Genomic DNA, 20,462 nt, shown 5'->3' on the forward strand with positions numbered 1-20,462 from the left:
CCTGGTTTGCCCTGGCCGCCCGCTGGCCTCGTGCCCGCGCTGTGGCCAGCTCACGTGGGTGGGGACGGGCTGATTTACTCTGCAAATAAAGGGGATAGGAGGCCGCCCGGCTGGATGGGCACAGGTCTTCCTTATTGCCATCAGATGGAAGCCAGTGCCACCCACCGCCGCCCAGGGACTTGCCCTGTGTGCTCAGCCTGTGTAGACAGCTCTTCCGAAAACGCCTCAGGGCTGGCCCCGTCTCCTGAAAGCCTCCCGGCAGCCACCGAGTAACCCCAGGTCGCAGGGGTTCGCCACAACCGTGCCATTCACAGCTGTCTTCACCTGCCAGCAGGACGGAGGGAGGGAAGAAGGAAAAGCAGGAAGAAGGGGAGGGAAGGAGGAAGAGGGAGGGAGGGAAGCGAGGAAGGAGGCTGCGTTCAGCAGCCACCTCCGGCAGCTAGAGCCAGAGCAGCTGACAGTCACCGTGGGAGGCTCGCCATGTCCTCGGCAACTTCCACCGCCTCTTTACCCAGCGGCCTGGCTGTCCTGACGACTTTCCCAGATGTGCTCTTCATTCCTGAAATTGTGAGTGCTGGCTTTTCCCTGCGGGAGGGCAGATGCTGCTGGTGGGGGCATTCAGCACTCTTGGTGCTGCAGGTGTCGGAGGGATGAGACCGGACACCAAGCACATGGTTCAGGAACCACACCAGGTCGCTGAGCCACAAAGGTCTGGGGACAGCCCTTGATGGGGCTCACCCGCAAAGAAAAAACCACAAAGCCCTGACCTGGGGCTCGGCAGCGCTCCTTTAGCCTGCAAGGGATTTTTGTGGCACCTGTAAAAAGGTTTTGTCATTTCCTAGTTGAAAAAGTTGAGGGAGTTGCTGGCAGTTTTAAACTAGATTGCCAAATTGAGCCACTAAGTTAATTGGAAGATTATTTTAGCTGCTGATACAGGCAGAGGATAAACTGCTTGCTTAAAGCAGGGGGTAAAGGCTAACTGAGGTAATTGTTCGCAGCAGCAAAGAGCCTGGGCTGTCGAAGCTGCACTGCTTAGCTGCAAAATTCCTGAGCTGGAGGTGCAAAGTGCTGGACCTGGGTATGTGGGCAATGGTGAACAAACACCTTGTAAATTCTTCCCATATTGTAATTTCATTGAGCAGGAGAAGATCATAATCTTAATGGATTTGGCACAGGGGATTAAAAGCAGTTGCTGTGAGCACTGACTACAAGAGGGAAAGTTTCAAGTGGAACCTTTTTCCTCTGTCCTCTGCACCCACCCATGAAACCTGCTCTTCTCACAACAGTTTGAGAGGCTTTTTCCAAAGCCTGACCACTTTCATCCAACATTGAGGGGTTTGGCTGGGTGTTGTAGGATGGCATTCAGACTATTTTACACTAAAAACTTCAACTTTGCCATCTGGGACCAAGTCCTTTCCTGTCACGCAACTCAGCCCACACTCCTGGAATTCACAGCGTTATCTCATTCTCCTAGTGACAGCAGTAAAGCAAAGAGGAACTGGATTAAAGCAGGCATTACCAATGTGTAGAGGAAAGCTTTGCTTCAGCACCTTCAAATATGGTCTGGGGACTTTTTCTCTGTGCCTGGGCCCTGAGAGCAAGCTCCAGGTCTCCCACAGCTGCACGAAGGAGGGTGCAAAGTCCCTGTGGAGATTCTGGCTGGGCAGACACTTGCCAGCCACCCCTGCCACTGGGCTGTATTAGTCCTGGTGCTGAGCGTACTGTTGGCCTTGGCATTCTTACAGTACCCGCTGTGCCTTGAACTGTTTGTAATTCCTGTCTCCAGGGGATTTGGCAAGGCAGTTTTCTTAATGAGACAAAAATAAGCACCCTATCCTTTGGTTTGGGCAAGACCTGGAAATATGCATCCTAAAGGTTCAGGAACCACCAGGGAAAGAGGAATGCTGCATAACCAGATTTCTCCATCTCCGGAGGTGTATGACTTTAGGTTGTGCAGCTGTACTATCTCTGCTGTGTACAAAGGAGGTGGCTGCCTTGAATCACAGCATTCAGAAGGATAGGGTTTCTCAACTCCTTAGTGGAATCTGAGGTTGCCCGCAGTGGGTTAATACAGTAACTATAAAAAAAAAATTTGGCATTTCAAATGCTAAGACAGTTGTGAAAATGCCAGAAGGTCCTGCCTGCAGCTCAGATGATTGCCACATCTGGATGTGCTGATTAAGAACTACCATTTTTATTCTGTGGGGCTGGGCTTAATTCTTGTAATCTATTTTATTTGAAGAGGTTTCTGCATATCTGGAAAAGCTAAAACAAAAGCTAAAACAAGCTGAAAACAGAAACATTTTCTTTGTAAAAGGCCATTTGAAAGATAAGTTTTTCTTAGACTGCTGTCCACAACCTGCTGTGGGTTGTTACTGAAAGCCTCTTGACCCTTTCCTCATTTTTATGAGTCTGCTGAACAGCAGCATCATAAAACCAAAGTCAGTAATCAAACCATGTCAAACATACTTGCCTGAGTGAGAAATCACATCCTGCAGAAAGGAGAGATGGGGAGTAGTAAGCAACGAGAAGTGATACTTCTGCCCCCAACCTCACATTTCACCCCAGTTGTGCTGGATTTTAATGCAGAAACTGTAAGGTTTTCTCCCAGATCTTTAGCTGCAATGCACTCATGGTGTCACCACATGAGTTATTACAGGGACTGGATTAGTGTACAAGTGTCAGGTTTTGGTTGTTACAAGGGGCACCAAAACAGCAGCACTTTGGAAGACCTATTTTCACTCAGATATTTGCAAGGTCTCAACCACATCATTGATTTAATGTATCAGTTTGCGTAATGGAACCAATGAACTTTCCTACAAATGTGGGGTGACACAAATGATGTGGCATTTTCTGAGTATCATAAATCAGAAACTTTTTTTCCACTTGCAAAATGCCTCCAAGGAAGTGGAAACACCATGATTTGTATGAGTTGGCACTTGGATGCTGGCAAAGGCTGGCCTGGGATACACCGACGATCAGAATGATCTTAGAGTCAGTGAGGCTCTCTTACCTCTGGAGATTTGCCAGCAAATCCAACACCAGCCAGTGATGAGGAATAGGTCCCCACAGCAGCACCAGTCTCCACACAGTGTGGGTTCAGCTGAGGAGCTCCTTATCATAGGATGCTGCATAGACTAAACTTTGCACAGGTTCAAGAAACAACTGGGCTGATTTGCAGCAGAGAAAAGCTGCTGAGTGCATTTTAGTGCAAAGACACCACCTGCAGCTCAGACATTCCGCAGCATCGGACATCGTGCTCTCATCCTCTTGTGTAGGAATCTGCTGGAGGAGAAAGGATGGAACGTAGATATAGCTGTCCTTGTGTTCCCCACCCCACCAGAAAACCCATAGAAAACTCCCAAGGCTGGCTGAGAAGAATGGGGTCCCACCTGCTACCGGACCAGCAGCTGGTGACGAAGGATGACCCAAATAGCTGGAGCAGCAATACAAGCCCTCCTTGCCAGGAAGAGCTGGGAGCCTCAACCTTATTTCCCCTACCTCGGAGAGTAAAACTGACCATATTATCTCTCTTCAACCTGTTGTCTGTCCTTTCAGGGTGACATTTGCATGTGGCCTTCATGCGCCGTTTGTGCAAGTGAGCTGGGTTTGACACCACTCCTTTCAAGAGTCTGTCACACTGGGTGTGAAGCAAATGTGCCCTTCTGAAATAAGCCTCCCTCTTTATCGAAACCAGCCTTCAAAAATGTCTGAACCTCCTGAGCACACTGATGTGGGGAGGGCGTGAATGGCAGTGACACCAGGAGGCAGGGAGGCTTTTTGGGGGTCAAGATCAAAGGCAGATGCTCCCAGCTAAATACCCAGTTTCAAGTGGAGGTTGGGAAGAACTCAAAGGCATCCCTGGGCTATTGCCATGTGCAGTGCTAGTGCCAGAGGCATGCGTGGCTTTTGGCTCTGCTCTGGATAAGCCAATTTATCCCATGATCGACCTCTCTTCCACTTTCACTTGCAGATCTTTGGGGGCCTTGTCTGGATCCTGGTGGCATCCTCGAGGGTCACGGTACCCATCCTGCAAGGCTGGGTGATGTTTGTCTCTGTGTTCTGCTTCGTCATGTCCATCACCCTCCTGTGCCTCTACAGCTGTGGGGCCCATGGGGGCAGCAGCTCCTGGGTCACCTTGGTAAGTGGATGTGACAAACCTCAGGGCTTCTCCCCTCCCTGGTGTCACTGGTAGACAATTGCCTCCTTTGCTGCTACTGCACTCCAAATCACAGGCTGGGGCTTGCTTGTGTGGGTTCCTTTTTCTTCCCCTTGGCAGCGTGCTCCCTCCTTGGAAATGACTGCGTGATCCTTGTTTCTTAGGACATCATCTGCCAGGAGACAGCAGCTCTGTTCTACCTCAGTGCTGCCGTGTTGGAAGCCTACTTCACCTATAGCGTCAGCAGGCTTACCGATCCTGTGGTGACGACCATCTACCGGGAGAACATTGCTGCTGTGGTGAGTGCCTGGCAAGCAGGGGCAGGAAGGTGAGGAGGTGACTGCGGAGCAGCCTCAAGGGCAAATCTTTACTTGCATCAACCATTCAGGGACAGGGGGAGAAACTAGTCCTGGTCCTGCTACGTATGAATGTCTCCAAACATGCAAGAGTCAACAGAAATATAACTGTGGCAGTACACTCTTCCCCACCCACCCCCAGCAGGAATCTGAGCTTTAACACGTGTTGGATTTGAGTATGCGTGCATCCGTAACAATAATGCATCATGAGATGTTTGCTCAGTGCAGGAACTCATACCATATAATAAAAAGTTAACTGGATGATGTGTTTTTCCATTGTAGGTATTCGCATTCATAGCTACCCTGTTGTACGTGATCCATAAGGTGTGCTCGCTCCTGCGATGGAAATCATCCTAAGAGCCTCCCCTCGCAAGTGTGTCTTGTGGTCACCCCATGAGCATGAAAGTTGTTCAACGAATGCAGTTTCCAGGCTGGGTTTGGGTTTTGGTTTTTAATGTGTATGCTATAAACAAGCAGCTTTTTATGTGGGACCATGGCCATGAAGACAAAGAACCTGCCAGGGAAAGCTATATCCTGGCACAATCTGTTTCCCTTCAGTCTCTTCTGGGTTGGGTACGGTTTGATGCTGGTAACAGGGGCCCAAATAAAAAAACCATCCAGCTTTAGAAAGAATAATACAGTTGGGTTCAGAGTGCTAAAATCTCCCTGAACCACACCTTTATGCCTCCAGGGTTGTTATTGCTATCAGGGGAAGCCTGAACAACCAGCACTAAGGAGCATGAGTACGAAACGGGGTCATTTTAAATGCCGCCCATCCATGTAAGCCTGTTTCCTTCCCTAAACCTGCTGTGCCAAAAGAATATTTTCATGCAGTTTCTGGAAATGCCATCTCTGACTTGTGATGAGAAACACAGGCAATATTTAACTTGCTTCAGGGGCAATATGAGTTATTGCAACCCCTGAAGGGTATTGCTGAATTATGAGGCACAACCATAATGCCAGGAATTACCACTGTCTTTAATCCCCCTACAAAATACAATTTATAAGCTGGGCAGTAGACTGTAGGAGAATTGTATGGATTATTAGAATAACCTCTTGAATATGCAGAGGTAATCAGCTCTTGTCTTTGGTGCATAGCTTCTCTCACATACACCGGCACTGTGTCACTAATAAAGATGGGTTTGGTCTGATTTTGCAAATAGATGAGTCATTTCAGCTATTTTGTCTTTGCCACACATAGGTACACAAGCCCTGTACAGCCTCAGGAGCACTGCACTGTAACAAGGCAGTGTGTAACGACGAGACACGGATTTGGGCATGAATGAATGAGAGGCCTTTTCTGGTGGGGGGAGCCTGGGGGGCTCTGTAGCCAGGGCCAGGGCATAGACCAACTCCGGTTAATCTCAGGGATGAGGTTCATCTGAATTCTTAAATTTCTCCAGAGCATTAACCTGAGTGAGCATGCTGGGTTTGGCTGGGGTAGAGTTAATTTTCTTCACCCTAGCTGGTATGGGGCTGTGTTTTGGATTTGTGCTGGAAACAGTGTTGATAGCACAGGGATGTTTTCGTTCCTGCTGAGCAGTGCTTACCCAGAGCCAAGGGCTGTTCTGCTCCTCACCCCACCCCACCAGCGAGCAGGCTGGGGGGGCACAAGGGGTTGGAGGGGACACAGCCGGGACAGCTGACCCCGACTGACCCAAGGAACATCCCAGACCATGGGACGTCATGCTCTGTAATATAGAGCTGGGGGAAGAAGAAGGAAGGGGGGGACATTCAGAGCGATGGCGTTTGTCTTCCCAGGTCACCGTTACATGTGATGGAGCCCTGCTGTCCTGGAGATGGCTGAACACCTGCCTGCCCATGGGAGGTGGTGAATGAATTCCTTGCTTTGCTTGTGTGCGCAGCTTTTGCTTTATTTATTTAACTGTCTTTATCTCAGCCCACGAGTTTTCTCACTTTTACTCTTCTGATTCTCTTCCCCATCCGACCAGGGGGGAGTGAGCGAGTGGCTGCGTGGGGCTTAGTTGCCAGCTGCGGTTAAACCACAACAGTGAGTTAATTTAAATGCGGTTTAAACCCAAGAAGGGGTCTTTTCACGTGTTAGACATGCCTAATTAGCCCTTCCAGCTTGTGGGGCAAAAATTGCTTCCATTTTGAGTCTGAAGTTCCTGGATAATAACAAGGACTGGAGCATGGAAGGGAAATAAAATTGCCTTAGAGACACCTCTGTTGCTTCAGATCCAGGGGGGACTTTTGAGCTGTGACCATGGGTTTGGGTTGAAACTTTTTAATTGCAATGTGAGGAAAACATTTGATTCTTTTTTCTTGTTTTTTCCTTGTTCAAAACCAGCCTGACCTGTTTTGCTTGTGTTAATGTGACAACAGCAAACTCATTGCAACAGAGGTGGAAAAAAAAAACCCAACCCCTTTTCAGAGCAAGGAGTGAACTCACAGCCACTTTGTACAAAGGCTCTTGGTTCTACAAGTTTAATGTGCGCCTGCGGAAACTGGTTTCAACATCACATCATCATGGGTGGTAGGGGGGGAGGGCTTGTGCCTAGATTTGCCCTGCTTCTATTAACACCCCTGAAATTAGCATTAAAACACAAAGAGGCCTTTCTGTTTGGGTCTATTTACAAAGGCAGACATTTGTGGTCATACCCTGGACCCTGGGATGCAATATCCCTGTCCACCTCCTGCACCCAGGTGTGGCCAGCACCTCTTCACCAAGCAGCGCTGTCTTTCCACTTTCATCCATGTCCCTATGCCTTATGCCCATTACATTTCCAGCAGGATCTTGGAAGGGTTCCCATCTCTCCTCCCCAATTCCTTCTGCCTTGCTTTGCCCTTTGCTTCTCCTTTCCCTGCTGCACACCAGTTTACACCAGTCTGCACTAGTTCACTTGCTTGCCCCTTTCGTTCTGGCCCTGCTTCTGGTTTGCTGAAGATACTTCCCCACCCCAGCATTAGCGTAACCTTGCTGTAAACCAGCCCTGGAAAAAAACAGCAAGGTGCTGCTGGCAGGGGAGTGCTCGTCAGCCCCTGCGCAAGCCGGGGAGAGGGGTGAGACAAGACGGTGGACATGGCATTTGGAGGGAGGCCCTGTGGTCCCAGTGTAACTTGGGCCACGTCTTTACCTGGGGAGGGCTGGGCAGAGATAATAGGCTGAACGGCAACCAGGTGAGTTGCAGCAATATGCACGTTCCCTACACTGTGGAAAGAAGAGAAAGAAAGAGAAAATGAAAAAAGCACCCAGAGGTCTCCATTGCCATCACGCCCAGCCCTCCAATCGTCTCGATGCAGCCATGAAGACCCACATGCCCTGGAAGCTGGGCAGCCCAAGGTAGCTGCCTGGAAAATGGCATACCTCAATGCTTCGTGAAGGGAATGCTGCTGCCCAGAGCTCGGAGAATCTCCCAGGACCTGCAGACCATCTACCCTATGTGCACCAGGTCTCGTCCTCACAGAGAGCCCCGAGGATAGCATTGGCCTGAGAATTTGCTGTCACCCCACTGGAAACGTTGCTCATGATGAACACTGCAGTCTTGATCCTTCTCCCATGGAGATACTTGTCTGGGGTTAATTGCACATTAGCATGGCTCCCCAGAATGCGAGATGGCCGGCTCTGGAGCGTGCTGCTTGCACGGGGTTGGCGCTTGCAGTTTGTTGACCACAATGCACCCGCAGTCCTTGCCTGCAGAGCTGCTCCCAGCCTGGCCCAACATCCCACGCTCCATTTGCGCAGACATTTCCAGATCCCCCTAGGCCAGCACCTCATCTTCAACAGCATCCTCCTTATGCCATGTCATGTCATGCACCCCTGGGATTCCCTTGCAGATTTAGCTAGATGGAGCAGCCCATTTAAAAAGCCACAAATCAGTCCTTTTTTCAGAGCGCTTAAGTCCCATTCACACAGTTAAAAACAGTGCAAACCTATTGCACCCCTGCAGCCACCACCAGATTTCAACTGGTAGTGTAACTAGAGTGGCCACCTCTGCTCTTCTCCAGCTTCCTCAGCAAAACAAGGAGCTCTTGCAGGCATCTATGCTAGAGAGCAAGCACTCAGGCTTTAGTTAAAACAAACCATCTGCTTGAAGGCAAGCAAAACCTCAGCTCCTGTGATAAAAAGATTACAGACATAGCATTCATTAACTATGCCCAGATTGTAATCTTGGTCGCTCTTGTTTAATTAAATAGCTTCTTACCTGCAATGTTAGCTGTTCCCCAAATATTTGTATATCGGATACCTTGCCTCCAGTGATGCAATGAGTTAGAAGCACTTCCATCTTTTCCTGAATTGCAGGAGAGGAATTTTCTTTGTCTGAAAGCAAAGAAACTTAATAGAAAATTATGGCCTGCTCCATTGAAAACACAGGAGTTTCTGACATTTCTCATTTTACCATCAGCTTTATCTGTGAGTGATGAGCAAACTGTATGCTGGGTACAACATCTATACCAGCATCTATATCAATATGAACTAACTTGTGAAAACAGGAAACCCACAAAAGATTACTTCTATGGAGGGATCAAAGCTCCATGTGGGTCTGTGGCACAGTCTCGGTCTGTCCCTGCCTCTCCTGACTCAGCCGTGGTCCGTTCCCCACCTCTGATCTTTGCACCAAGACCATGGCCCCCTCCTGCTCCTTGGTCTCCCTTAAGCTAACTGAATCAAGCATTGAAACCCCATTTGCTTTGAGGGATGGAAATGCCTTACTCCTGATTTATGGAAGTGCTCAAACATGAGTCACTGTCCTGTGGGTCTGAGAAGAGCCCTAAACCTCCTCCAGAGAGCTGAGGCAAGGGCAGAGGAGTCCTGAAGACCCTCATGGGAGCAGATGCAAGTGTAGCTAGTGCGCAGACCTTGGGGAAAGAGGGAGATTTGTGGTTACCACATTACCTTCTCTGACGGAGGAAAGATCCACTGAGAATAATGTCTTGTTTTACCCTACACTAGCAGCGAGAACAGAAATTACCGAGTGACCAAGAAGGGTTCAAGGGTGATGTCTGTTTGCAGACCTCTACTCACAAAAGACAGGCTGGGACCCTTGTGCCGAGTGATGGCCTGTGCACCTCAGGAGCTGGGAAAATGTGATGCAACATCTCAGGTTGGGTTGCGCAATGAACAGTGTTCAGGCCCAGGTCAGCTGGGGAGAGCTGGACTTTACAACTTGCTCTGCATCATGTGCTGCTAGCTAAGGACCTGTCCCTACAGCTTGTCTTTCTTCAGTCCTTCCTAAGATCAGACAAGGGCCTGCCCAATTCTGCCATCTCATCCCACTGCGCAGATGGGGCATTGCTGGAGACCTTGACATCACCCACATCCCAGATTTTTCTGCAGCAGTGGCCTTGTATGATCTCCTGTGGCACCATCACCATTCTTAGGCCAGAACATGGTGGGCTTCTCCATATGTGTTAGGTGAGGAAATGGAAGAACAGAGTGCAAGGAAGCAGCAGGACATCTCCAAGCCTGGGTGCAATCACCTGCTACTGACACGCACCTTATTCCTGATTCTGAGAAGAGAGAAAATGCTGGCACGATCCATCTGCTCACTGCAGCACAGGGAAGCAAATGACAAACAGCTGACCCAGTTAGTCACTTCAGGCTCTCTCTACTACCCAACCTGAGGCTGTTTTGGGTCAGTGGCAGAGCCAACTCACTTCAGCTCAGTGTTTCTGCAATGACAGAGGCAAACTGAAGGTCATCTAAACACAGCAAGATTGGATTACTTTAGCCCAGGTTTATTCATTCTTGATTTTGCTCAACAGTAAGATGCAAGCTAAATGTGAGCATACATTCTCGAACAGTAGTTTGATATGCTGCTTACAAGAAAGTTTGCAAACCAAACACTTTGCAATCCTACTGAAGGTGGATTTAGATTGAGCTGGCAAACAGGAATAAAGCCTTCAGCCAACTGCTCAGCAGGCACAGCCTTTGAATTAGAATTTTCATTACCAGAGTGAGATAAAACTCAATTAAATTCACCATGCCTGTTTGTATATACGCAACTGCTGTCTTCTGAAACCTGCACTGAAATCAATGCAAAATATCGCTCCTAAATGTCTTTAACATCAGAACTGCAAATGTAAATTCCCAGGCTAGTCTTGAAGTATTTCTGAGGTATTTTCTCCTGTACTAACAAAACAGGTGGTATAAGCATCTTCTGGCATACAGAGAAATGCCACGACAAGCACTCACAGACTGGGAGGCACAGAAGTTAACTCCTGACTTGTTTTATAGCCTGGATTGCTCTAATACTTTGTGATAAAACATTGTTTGGGTTCGGTTCCACTGTTTCTTTTGCCATGCCCAAGACAAAAACACGGAGTTACCAGGTAAAGCATTATGTCCTCGCATGCAGATGCAGTCTGTTTAACTTCTGGTGGGATTTGGGTGATGGATCCCCTCCAACCAGTGAGCTAAGCTAGCATCTAGCACATACCTTGCTGTGCTTCAGATGGAGATCTGCTTACATGAAGGAGTTTACTCCATCTCCAGTCAGAGGCTGGTGTGTATCACAGACTTGCTCTTTCTCCTTTAATCCTCTGACAGCTGTAGCACTTTCTAAGTTCTGGATAGGGTCCAAGACTCTACTATGCTCAGTACCAAACTGGCAGAAAATGAAGCTAGGTCTTATCCCAGCACACATGCAGAGGACAGTACTGTAAGAAAGGCTGGACTGCAGGTTTTGTACTGGACTTCCAATGCCAGTCAAAATACTGCAACATCCCACAGGAGACTGTGAAGTGGCTGTCCTCAGATATTTGGGCTCTACTTCATTTGGGGAACTCCCCCACTTGCATGAACAGTGTTGCACAACTCCAGCTGTTGCCCACCATCACCTTGCTCCCCTTCCCCCCCACCAGAAGACACACAACTTCTACTTTCTGATTTCACGGTTCCCCCACCATAATAAGTGAGCCTAGGGAGTGCACACATTAACTCCACCTACTGCTGCTTGCTTCAAGATCTCCCAGACATTGGCATTTTGCAAAAAAGACCCCAACAAACCCATACTGAACAAATTCTGAGGCTCCTTTATTGCTTTCACAATCTTATCTTTTCAGTAGTTTCCCAAGAGCTTGTGAAAGAAACATGGGATCTGTTGATTAAACATCATCTTCAGGAATCAAGTAAATGCATGCTTGAAGACAAATTCATGTTCAACAGCTGTTGCCATCTGAACGTCCCTAGTCAAACAGTGGTCAGAAGAATTGTGGAAAAGCAAACAGTGTTACTAAATGGTAGCAACAGCAGCAGCAATATGAATGACATGAGAGAGCTACTGGTGCCCTCCTCTGAAATGTAAGCCTAGACAACCTGTCCATTTGGGCTGGGCTCTCCCAGAGGCATCTCTGAGCAGAAGAGACAGAGGGACTGAAGCTTTCACCATACTGCCCGTCTGACATTTGCCCAGGGAGATTTCTTCATTCCCTGAGCTTCTTTCACGTCACTCCACTCCAGCTTTGTGTCTGGAACCTCATCCTCAGGCTCAGGATCCTCACGGACAGGCCCCTCAGGCAGTGCCACGACGATGGGCAGAGGGCCCTGCTCCTCCCGGAACTCCACCACATAGAGACCCTTCTCGTTCGCTAACTGTTGGTGAGTCTCCTGGGAGTAGGAAAGAGAAAAGACAAATCAAGGCAATGATCGACAATGTTGGTTTACTTCAGGTCAAGCTCTACATGGTATATGGGATAGGAAAAAAAAAAAAGTAATTTACCAATAAACAGTTTAAACGTGTAAATTAAATTATTTGTCAGGCTTATTCTCATGGGTTTCAAATGAGGTAATTGCATAAGCAGCAGGAATTCAGATAGCTAGACTGCAGATATACTAGCATTACAATGTCATCCTAGAGGAACTGGCTTCTGGAAAAGATCTGGCCAGAAAGGCACATCCTGCTAAGAAGGATACATGTCAGCACTTTAGTAATGTGCAGCAACATTTTTCTGTCTTTATATGGACAAAAATTTTGCTTTGACAACAGTACAGTGCTTATTACTGCCCTGACAGGTAATATTAGCTAATATAATGATATGAATTTAACATTTTTTTCAACTATACCTCTTCCTTGCATACAACTTGTTTTGTTAACACTCAGATTTTACAGAATAAATGTCTACTGGGAACAGGAAATTTTTCCCATTCAGGGCAGTCAAGAAAATATATCAAGTGCACACCCCTCAAAGCAACAATCTATACAGTGGGCCCTTCTATTCTTATATTCATTCTGTGGAAGACTTCTCAGACACAATGCATTGAAAATATGACAGACTTCCTCAAGTCTGATTAACCTCAGATACTGATAAGCATCTCTAACTATCTCATTAGGCAAAGAGGATCATAATCCCCTCCCCTCCTGAGGCTGAACTGAAAAAGTTGGCTAGGACAGTGTGACAGATTTGACAAATATATCTTTGCACGGCTATATTGGGAAGGTAAGCAGCTAAATCCTGGCAGCTACCAAGACTCTACGACCAAATGAATTAACCAGGAATTTCCAAAGGACTGATTCATCCTGAGGCTGGTGTTCAAAGAAAGTCAGATGAAATGCCGCATGTTCAATCCTTCCATCAACTACAGGCAGCTGGCTCAGACAGAGACATCTCCACTGTGAGCACTTTGAGTTAGAGGAAACAACACCACTTCCTTGACTTATTTCAGAGATCTTAATTATACTAGAGACAGAAGCAGCTGTGATGTTTGGTCCTCAGGCAATGAAAACTTAGAATGCAGACAAACAAGCAGCAGCAACCAAAGCTGGGCCACAACTTCCTCCGCCCATGATTTTTCAAATGTCACCAAAAATACTACAAATGAAAGCCCAGAAATTCAGATGTCCCCTGGAGGCACTTGGCTGTGGAACAGGCAGAGTTACATACAGCTGTTTCTGACTGGACAACTTCATACAACTGCTGAGGAATTATTCACATGCTGATTTTTTTTGCTCTTTGGAAAATTACTTCATTTTAAGCCCAGAACATGAACTGTTTGACCACAAACTATTGCAATATCAATCCCGTTCTGTCCCCTGACCTAACATATAGAACCACTGAGAGTGCAATCTACCTGTTGTGTCAAGCCTTTAAAGAGAGCTCTGGTAATATTAATCAAGTTTTTGGATCCAGAAACCTTGGCATACATGTCTTTAATGCCAATTAGTTTGCAGATGGTGATGATAGCTCGGTGGCAACGAAGACCATATCCTGGGGGAAAAATAAAAAATATAAATTAGCATTATGTGATTATTTGTAAGCATACAACTTAGCTAAAGAAGGAGAGAGAACTAAGACCTCTTCTTAGTTATCTGTGTTACCTAGCATGTTGGAACATGTATCTTAAAAATGGCAAAACCATTCTGGGAAGACCATTCTTCCCAGTGTTTGCAGTCATGCTAACGTAAAGATCATGGGGGTTTTTATACTAAATATACCTTACTTAACATATTGCAAAACCAAATGAAAATGTCACCACCTATAAACTCAAACCATAAAAGCATAAAAAATGGAACCTGAGGATTTGTTTAATACCCCAGGGTAGCATTCCTTACAAATACCATTGGCAGCTTTAGAATAATCTTACACAAACATACCCCACCACCCTGGGAACATTCACCAAACATAAGGCAATTTCTTTCTCCCACTCAGCAGAAAAATAACTCTAGTACTTCCCAAAAGTAAAAATATTAATAATTAAAAAAAAATAGCAGAGAAGCAAGGCAACAAGTTTACTTTAAACAGTATTAAAAGGAAGCTATTACAAGGGGAGAGGATCTAAATATAACTCGATCCCGAACAAGACTGTCTCTTCCAAAAAGCAATACCTACATAGCTTCAAACCTACTTCCTTTGCAATTTCAGCTGACCAACTGCTGAATGACAACTTCAGTAACTCCGATTTTAAAGACCTGGTTCACATACACGATGGAGGGATTTAAACTGGTCTCCGATGGTGAAGTTAATGCTCAAAACAACTGGTATGCTCAAGCACTGCTGTCCTTTGGGCTTCCTTCCAGAAGGACCCCGCAGCAGAAGCGACGTCAGTGTCTCTCATTCCCAGGGAGATTGCTCCTGGATGAGAGGTCTACAGTGCCTTCCTAAAGCCTGAGCTTGTGCTCAAGACCTCTATCAGACACAGAGCAGGCAGAGAAACTGGGGAAGGAAGGAAAAGGGGAGTCCAAGCAAATCTGTGGGCAGTGATGCTCCAACACAAAAGTCTGGTCAAAACACAGAGCTGCTGGGAAAGAGGGCAAGTGTCCATTAGCACTCTTGCTGCTCACAGGCCTTTGGGTAGCCAAAATAAAACCTACCACGTTTTTATTTTATTCGGCTCTTGGTAAGCAAAGCTTTGAGCAGTGAAAGTGGGACTGAAGCTGCCTACAAATTAAGGAAGGCATCATTGCGCCCACTTATACCAAATTCACACTTTGCAGTTGATCTCCAGAATGTGAACCTGTTACTCGCCTCCTGACTCGGCAACAGCAATTCACCAGCTTCACAGTCTATGCAAAATATAACAGCCACTAGCCATGAAAAAGTTAGGCTTTTCCCCTTCAGCTTACAAAAGCTAGCAGAATACTATGCACTACCAAGAGAGTAAGACAGCACAGATTATCAAGATGCAGAGACATCACTTCCTTTCTCCTGGCCCAGCAACTGGCATGAATTATGCTTTTTTATTACATTAGTGGCACAACGTGAAGGATGGGGAATGGAAATAAAGAAGGTAACAGACTCCTTGGAGCTAAAACTACATTGGAAAGACAGCAAAATACTCTCCATCTTTCCAGAAAAAACATTTATTTTAATAAAGCTTGAAGAACAAATGAGTGTTGTGACCCTCATTCGTTTTCAACCTACTGTTCAAAGCAGTAAGATAATCGAAAAAAGTTTCTGTGTATCTGTGGAAACCACAGGACAAATTACAAAAGCTTGTAACTGTAACAAGTTGAAATATGTAGGTGAGTGGGGAGGAGAAACAAACATATTTCAAAATCCACAAACACAACAGAGGTTTCCACGTCATCTGCGTCCATCTCCATCATAGAGTGTTGTATTAGCTCCAATGCCTAACTGTAGTACATTATCATTAATTGCAAAGGGTTTCTTAGACTTGCCAGATTTTAATGGAGGAGTTATTTTTTGAGGAGTCTAATTTTGCTCCCTCATTCCCCAGAGAGATTTGTTTCATGTGGCCTAGCTCTATTAATCTTTAAAAATTGGTTTGTGATAGTTCTAATGTATCTTACTTAAAAGCTGAAAAGCCAGGTTATTGATTAGTCCACTCTGTGGGACAGTCTTGCTGCTGAGTAAGTGGGGGGGAGGAAATCTATTCCAGTGCTGCACGTGTTATTGTGCCAATATGTCCCTTTTTCTTTTAACCTATAATTGGAGAAGAAACTATAACCATCCAAAGCCATTTGTTCTGCCATTTGAGAAAATACTGTTTTCTGTGCTACAGGACAAAGTCAAGTTTTAGACACAATTACACGTGAATGACCTCTGAAAGGCTGTTAGTCAAAGTTTCATTTTCAGTGACTTAAAGCATTTAATTTCTGGCATCTTTATTGTTGCTTTTCTCCCATCTTATCTCAGTCAGGTTTCTGTAGAAACTCAGAAGCTAGCAAACTTGTCCATCAGTCACTGAACAAAATTTATTCCAAACAGGAAAGCAAAGGATTCCAACTGCAAACTCCAGCTATGGAGAAAAAGTTGGGCTCAGACATTTTTAACTTGTCTGTGGCACACACGCTGCCTTACTCCAGTTTAATTCAGTGAGGCCTATATAAGAGAACAGGGTCATTTAAACGTAACAAATTTTTTCACACTGAAAAAGGTACAAAGGTAACCTTCCTATAAACTAACACAACCTGTCATGGGCAATCTATATTAGATTTTCTGGGTAGCCACTAACAAAAGTTTGAAAATACAACATCCACTTTAAAACCACATGAGGGGACTACTCTGAGTTCACATTCACATGTTCACATTGCATTACCTTTTTAACTTGGATTGTCACTGGTCTAATATGTAATCCTGACTATATGATGAGGGTGTTCTCTACTTTGCAGGGATTAGGAATAAATTCAAGAAAGGAACATTTAAGTATAACAGCGACTTTAACTTTTCTGCTGAAACATTAAGCTTTGTTGCGATCATTTGTTGAGATAGCTGTCCGAGTCCTACGCACAGGAACTGGAAATAAACTGCCAGCTGTAATTATGCAAAGTGAGAGGCTTCAGCATACATAACTATACAGCTACAATGCCAGCAGCAAACAGAAGGAATCTTTTATACTTTAAGTGAAGACAGTCTACATATGCCATGGTCTAATGTGAAAACTATGAATAATTGTAATTTCCTGTACTTATTAGTTACAGCTACAGGGTATCAGTGCTGGGCTTCACAGCCACATAAGTGTATTTGACAAACTGTTCTACATTTCCCCTTATTAATTCACATTAGGAACTAATTTAAACTACTTAGAGATGTATCAATGTGGCTAGCAGTCTCATGACTACTGTAATTGTAAAGTCAAGTCAGAGATGAAGATTAAGAGCTGTCCATGCTCCAAAAGGTAGCATATTCTGGAGCACAGATGAGCAATAGCCCCCATAGTTTCCATCCAGCTGGCATGTGCTAAAAACAGAAGCGAACTGGAATGGTGGCAGACATGAAGCCTGCCTCAAGTTAAATCTTGTTCTGCAGTATGTCCACAAGTCATTTATTTGTTCTAAAATTACAGGCAGCTCCCACTGCTGCTATGAATCCTTCCCTTAGAGTATTAACACAAAAGCCTGTCAGGGACGAAGGTAAAGTCAGCAAGAGCTTTATCTATACTATCCCTAAAAAAATCAATTTTGCGTAGACATATAATGTTATAGCTTGTTTTCAGGTCATGAGCCCATAATGAAGTCTCTCTCTCACACACGTATCCAATTAATCTACAAAGTTTTACACACTGACCTATCATTACACTTTTTAATAAGGCCAATGATGCCTGCTGTCTGGAGCATGTTGGACATAAGCACAATTCTTCCTTTGACAACATCAAACCTGTTTCAGGAGATGGACAATCTAGTTCTATCAGTTACAAAACAGGGAAAACATTCATTAAGTGGAAAAGTGTCCCCTGGTTTTTAGCAGATACTTGCATATATGTGAATGTGTTGTGTAACTAGAAAGGCTGGCAAGACACTCAGACAAGGCAAAGCACTGGTCCAAACTGGCAGCAACACGCTACCAAGGCTGAGGTGCTAATGTGACAGAACTGGACTTGTATTTTGACACAGTTCGGCATGATACTCTCACAAATAAACTAGGGAAACAAGAACCAGGCAAAATCATCATTAAAGTATGTATCCCCAATACCAGCAGTCTGCTGTGAGGCCAAGAGCATGGTCCAGATAGGATCCTGCTGTGGACTTGTTGTGGCTTTAATAGCTGCAAGTATCTTCACTGATGACTTGGATGGAGGAACAGAGACTGAAAAAAATGGGTTGAGGATACAATCTTGGGAGAGGCTGCAAGTGTACTGCAGGTCAGAAGGAGAAGTCAATGCAGGTCTGACAAACTGGAGACACAGTTTGAAACCAAAACACTTAAATTCAACAAAGACAGATGCAGAGTGCTTTGCTTAGAAGTCAAAAGCACAAAAATAGAGGAGACTGACTAAACAGCAACAGAAAAAGGATCTGGGGATTATAACGGACCACAATTCCCCCCGCACCTCCCGAGATCAACAGAATTATCCTGCTGCAGCATATTTGAGGCCTAGAACAAAATGCATGCTACATAAGTTTTTCCAAGCATTATTAATCAATGTTTTTCATATGTATTAAATGTTGATCAATGGTGTTAACGGCTTTAAGAGGTGTAGACCCAACCAGCAGCATGGACACTGGCACAGTCCAGCAGAATGGCAAATGCAACCTCTGAGGAAGGTAAAGAATGGAAGCTCGTGACTTCTGGCACCAAGAGGAGGGCTCCAACTCCACCTAAAGGCTTGCCACTATGAAACAGGTTCACCGCCCTCAAGGCTGAGGAGGAGCCAGATGTGCTTTCAAGCAAAACATCTGGGCCAACAGACCCTGACCAATGCAAGACCACTAGGAGGAAGCAGTGACTGACAGTAGTAATGGGCAACTCCCTGCAGTGGTGAAGGGGCACCCATCTGCTGACCTGACCTCTCGTCCAGAGAAGTTTGCTGCTCGCCAGGGGCCTGGATCCCAGATGCTGTGGAGAGACTGCTGAAGCTTGTCCAGCCCTCTGTTACCCCTTGCTGTTCTTCCACGAGGCCACCAGTGATGCTGCCAGGAGCAAGCTGGAGAGTATCAAAAGCGACTATGGAGCTCTGGGAGTGATAGTCAGGGGCACGGGGGCCCAGGCAGTGTTCTCCTCAACTCTGCCGAGAAAGGGAAAGGGTGTAAGAAGGAGGGCACTGATAATGTAGGTCAACAATTGGTTGTGGAGGTGGTGTCGGCAAGAAGGTTTTGGGTTCTATGACAATGGGACCTTGTTTGAGGATCAGTGTGTGCTAGGGAGAGATGGGATGCACCTTGCAAAGTGAGGCAAAGGTATCTTTGCCAGTAGGATGGCTGACCTAGCAAGGATGGCTTTAAACTAGGAATGACAGGGGAGGGAGAGAGTTATCGGCAGCCCTCTGGCAGGGGTGACAAGACAGGGTTGATGAACAAAGGGTCTGGAGTGATGTGAACAAAAGGGAGAGCAAAAATCATCAAAATAGGGCTTGAGTGGGGTCACCTCCAGCATTAGCATGTAAACAAGGAAGTGTCTGCAAGGCCCTGTTATAGAAAAGTATTTGGGGAAATCAGCATGCTAAGGTGCCTCTCTGAAGTGCCTGTATGGGAACATGGAGCTTCCATGCAGCATGGGAATAAACATGAGGAATTAAGAGATCTGGGTACAGTTGCACATCTATGGTCTTGTTGAAATCACGGAGACGTGGTGGATGGCTAACATGAATGGAGTGCTACAGTGGAGGGATACCAGCTCTTTAGAAAGGACAGGTTGGGAAGACAAGGAGGTGGGGTTGCCCTTTATGTGAGAGAATAGCTGGAATACCTGGAGATCTGCTCTGCTCTGGGGATGGATGATGAGCCAACTGAGAGCTTATGGGTAAGTATTAAAAAGCAGACTAATATGGGTGACATTGTAGGGCATGTCTGTCTGCTGAAGGACACCCGATCAGGAAGAACAAGTGGATGAGGCCTCCTACAGACAGCTAGAATCACAGGCCCTGGTCTTCACAGGGGAATTCAACCACCGCGACAGATGCTGGAGAAACAACACAGAAGGGCATAAGCAATCCAGGAGATACCCGGAGTTTATCGATGACAACCTCCTGGCTCAAGTGACAGAGCAGCCAACAAGGAAAGGTGCTCTGCTGGAACTCATGCTCACAAACAAGGGTGGGCTTGTTAGGGATGTGAAGGTTGAAGGCAGAGTTGGCTGCAGTGACTATGAGATGGTGGCATTCAGGATCCTGTGAGGAGGGAGCAGGGCAAAAACCAAGACCACAATGCTGGACTTCATCCTCTTCAATGTTTTGTTTGGAGGAGTCCTGTGGACTAAGGGCCTGGAAGGAAGAGGAGCTCAAGAAAGCTGGTCATATTAAAGGATCACCTCTAAGCTCAGGAGCAGTCCACCCCAACAAGCAGGAAAAATGCCAGGACGGCTGCACGGATGAGCAAGATGCTCCTGGCAAAACATAAAAAGATAGAAGCAGTGACAGGTAGCCTGAGAAGAATACAGAGACACTGTCTGAGCATGCAGAGATGCAGTTAGGAAAGCCAAAGCCCAACTGAATCTAGGAAGAGATGTCAAAGGTGACAAGAAGGCCTTCTGCGAGTACTTAAGTGGCAAAAGGAAGACTAGGCTCCCCAGTACAGGAGAGATGTGGACATACTGGAGAGAGTCCAGCATATGGCTATGAAGATGATTAAGGGACTACAGCACTTCTCATA

At 46.1% G+C, this 20,462-nt stretch overlaps 2 protein-coding genes across 4 annotated transcripts in view; one reads left to right on the forward strand and one right to left on the reverse strand.

The window, feature by feature from the left end:
• Positions 1–330: 330 nt before the first annotated feature.
• MAL (mal, T cell differentiation protein) lies at positions 331–6,223 on the forward strand. Its single transcript, XM_009918085.2, has 4 exons — positions 331–567; positions 3,974–4,141; positions 4,324–4,458; positions 4,798–6,223. Exons 1-4 carry the CDS (start codon positions 481–483, stop codon positions 4,870–4,872), a joined length of 465 nt encoding a protein of 154 aa, XP_009916387.1. The 5' UTR covers positions 331–480; the 3' UTR covers positions 4,873–6,223.
• A 5,268-nt stretch (positions 6,224–11,491) lies between these two features.
• MRPS5 (mitochondrial ribosomal protein S5) overlaps positions 11,492–20,462 on the reverse strand; it is a 62,237-nt gene continuing 53,266 nt past the window's right edge. For all 3 annotated transcript variants that reach the window (XM_069805216.1, XM_069805217.1, XM_069805218.1), the window contains exons 10-11: positions 13,547–13,683; positions 11,492–12,085 (exon numbers count right to left, since the gene is read on the reverse strand). In XM_069805216.1, the coding sequence (XP_069661317.1) occupies positions 11,861–12,085; positions 13,547–13,683 (362 nt within the window). In that variant the 3' untranslated portion in view covers positions 11,492–11,860. The remainder of the gene's footprint in view (positions 12,086–13,546; positions 13,684–20,462) is intronic.

Source organism: Haliaeetus albicilla, chromosome 17 (assembly GCF_947461875.1).
Source record: "Haliaeetus albicilla chromosome 17, bHalAlb1.1, whole genome shotgun sequence".
Taxonomy (NCBI): domain Eukaryota; kingdom Metazoa; phylum Chordata; class Aves; order Accipitriformes; family Accipitridae; genus Haliaeetus; species Haliaeetus albicilla.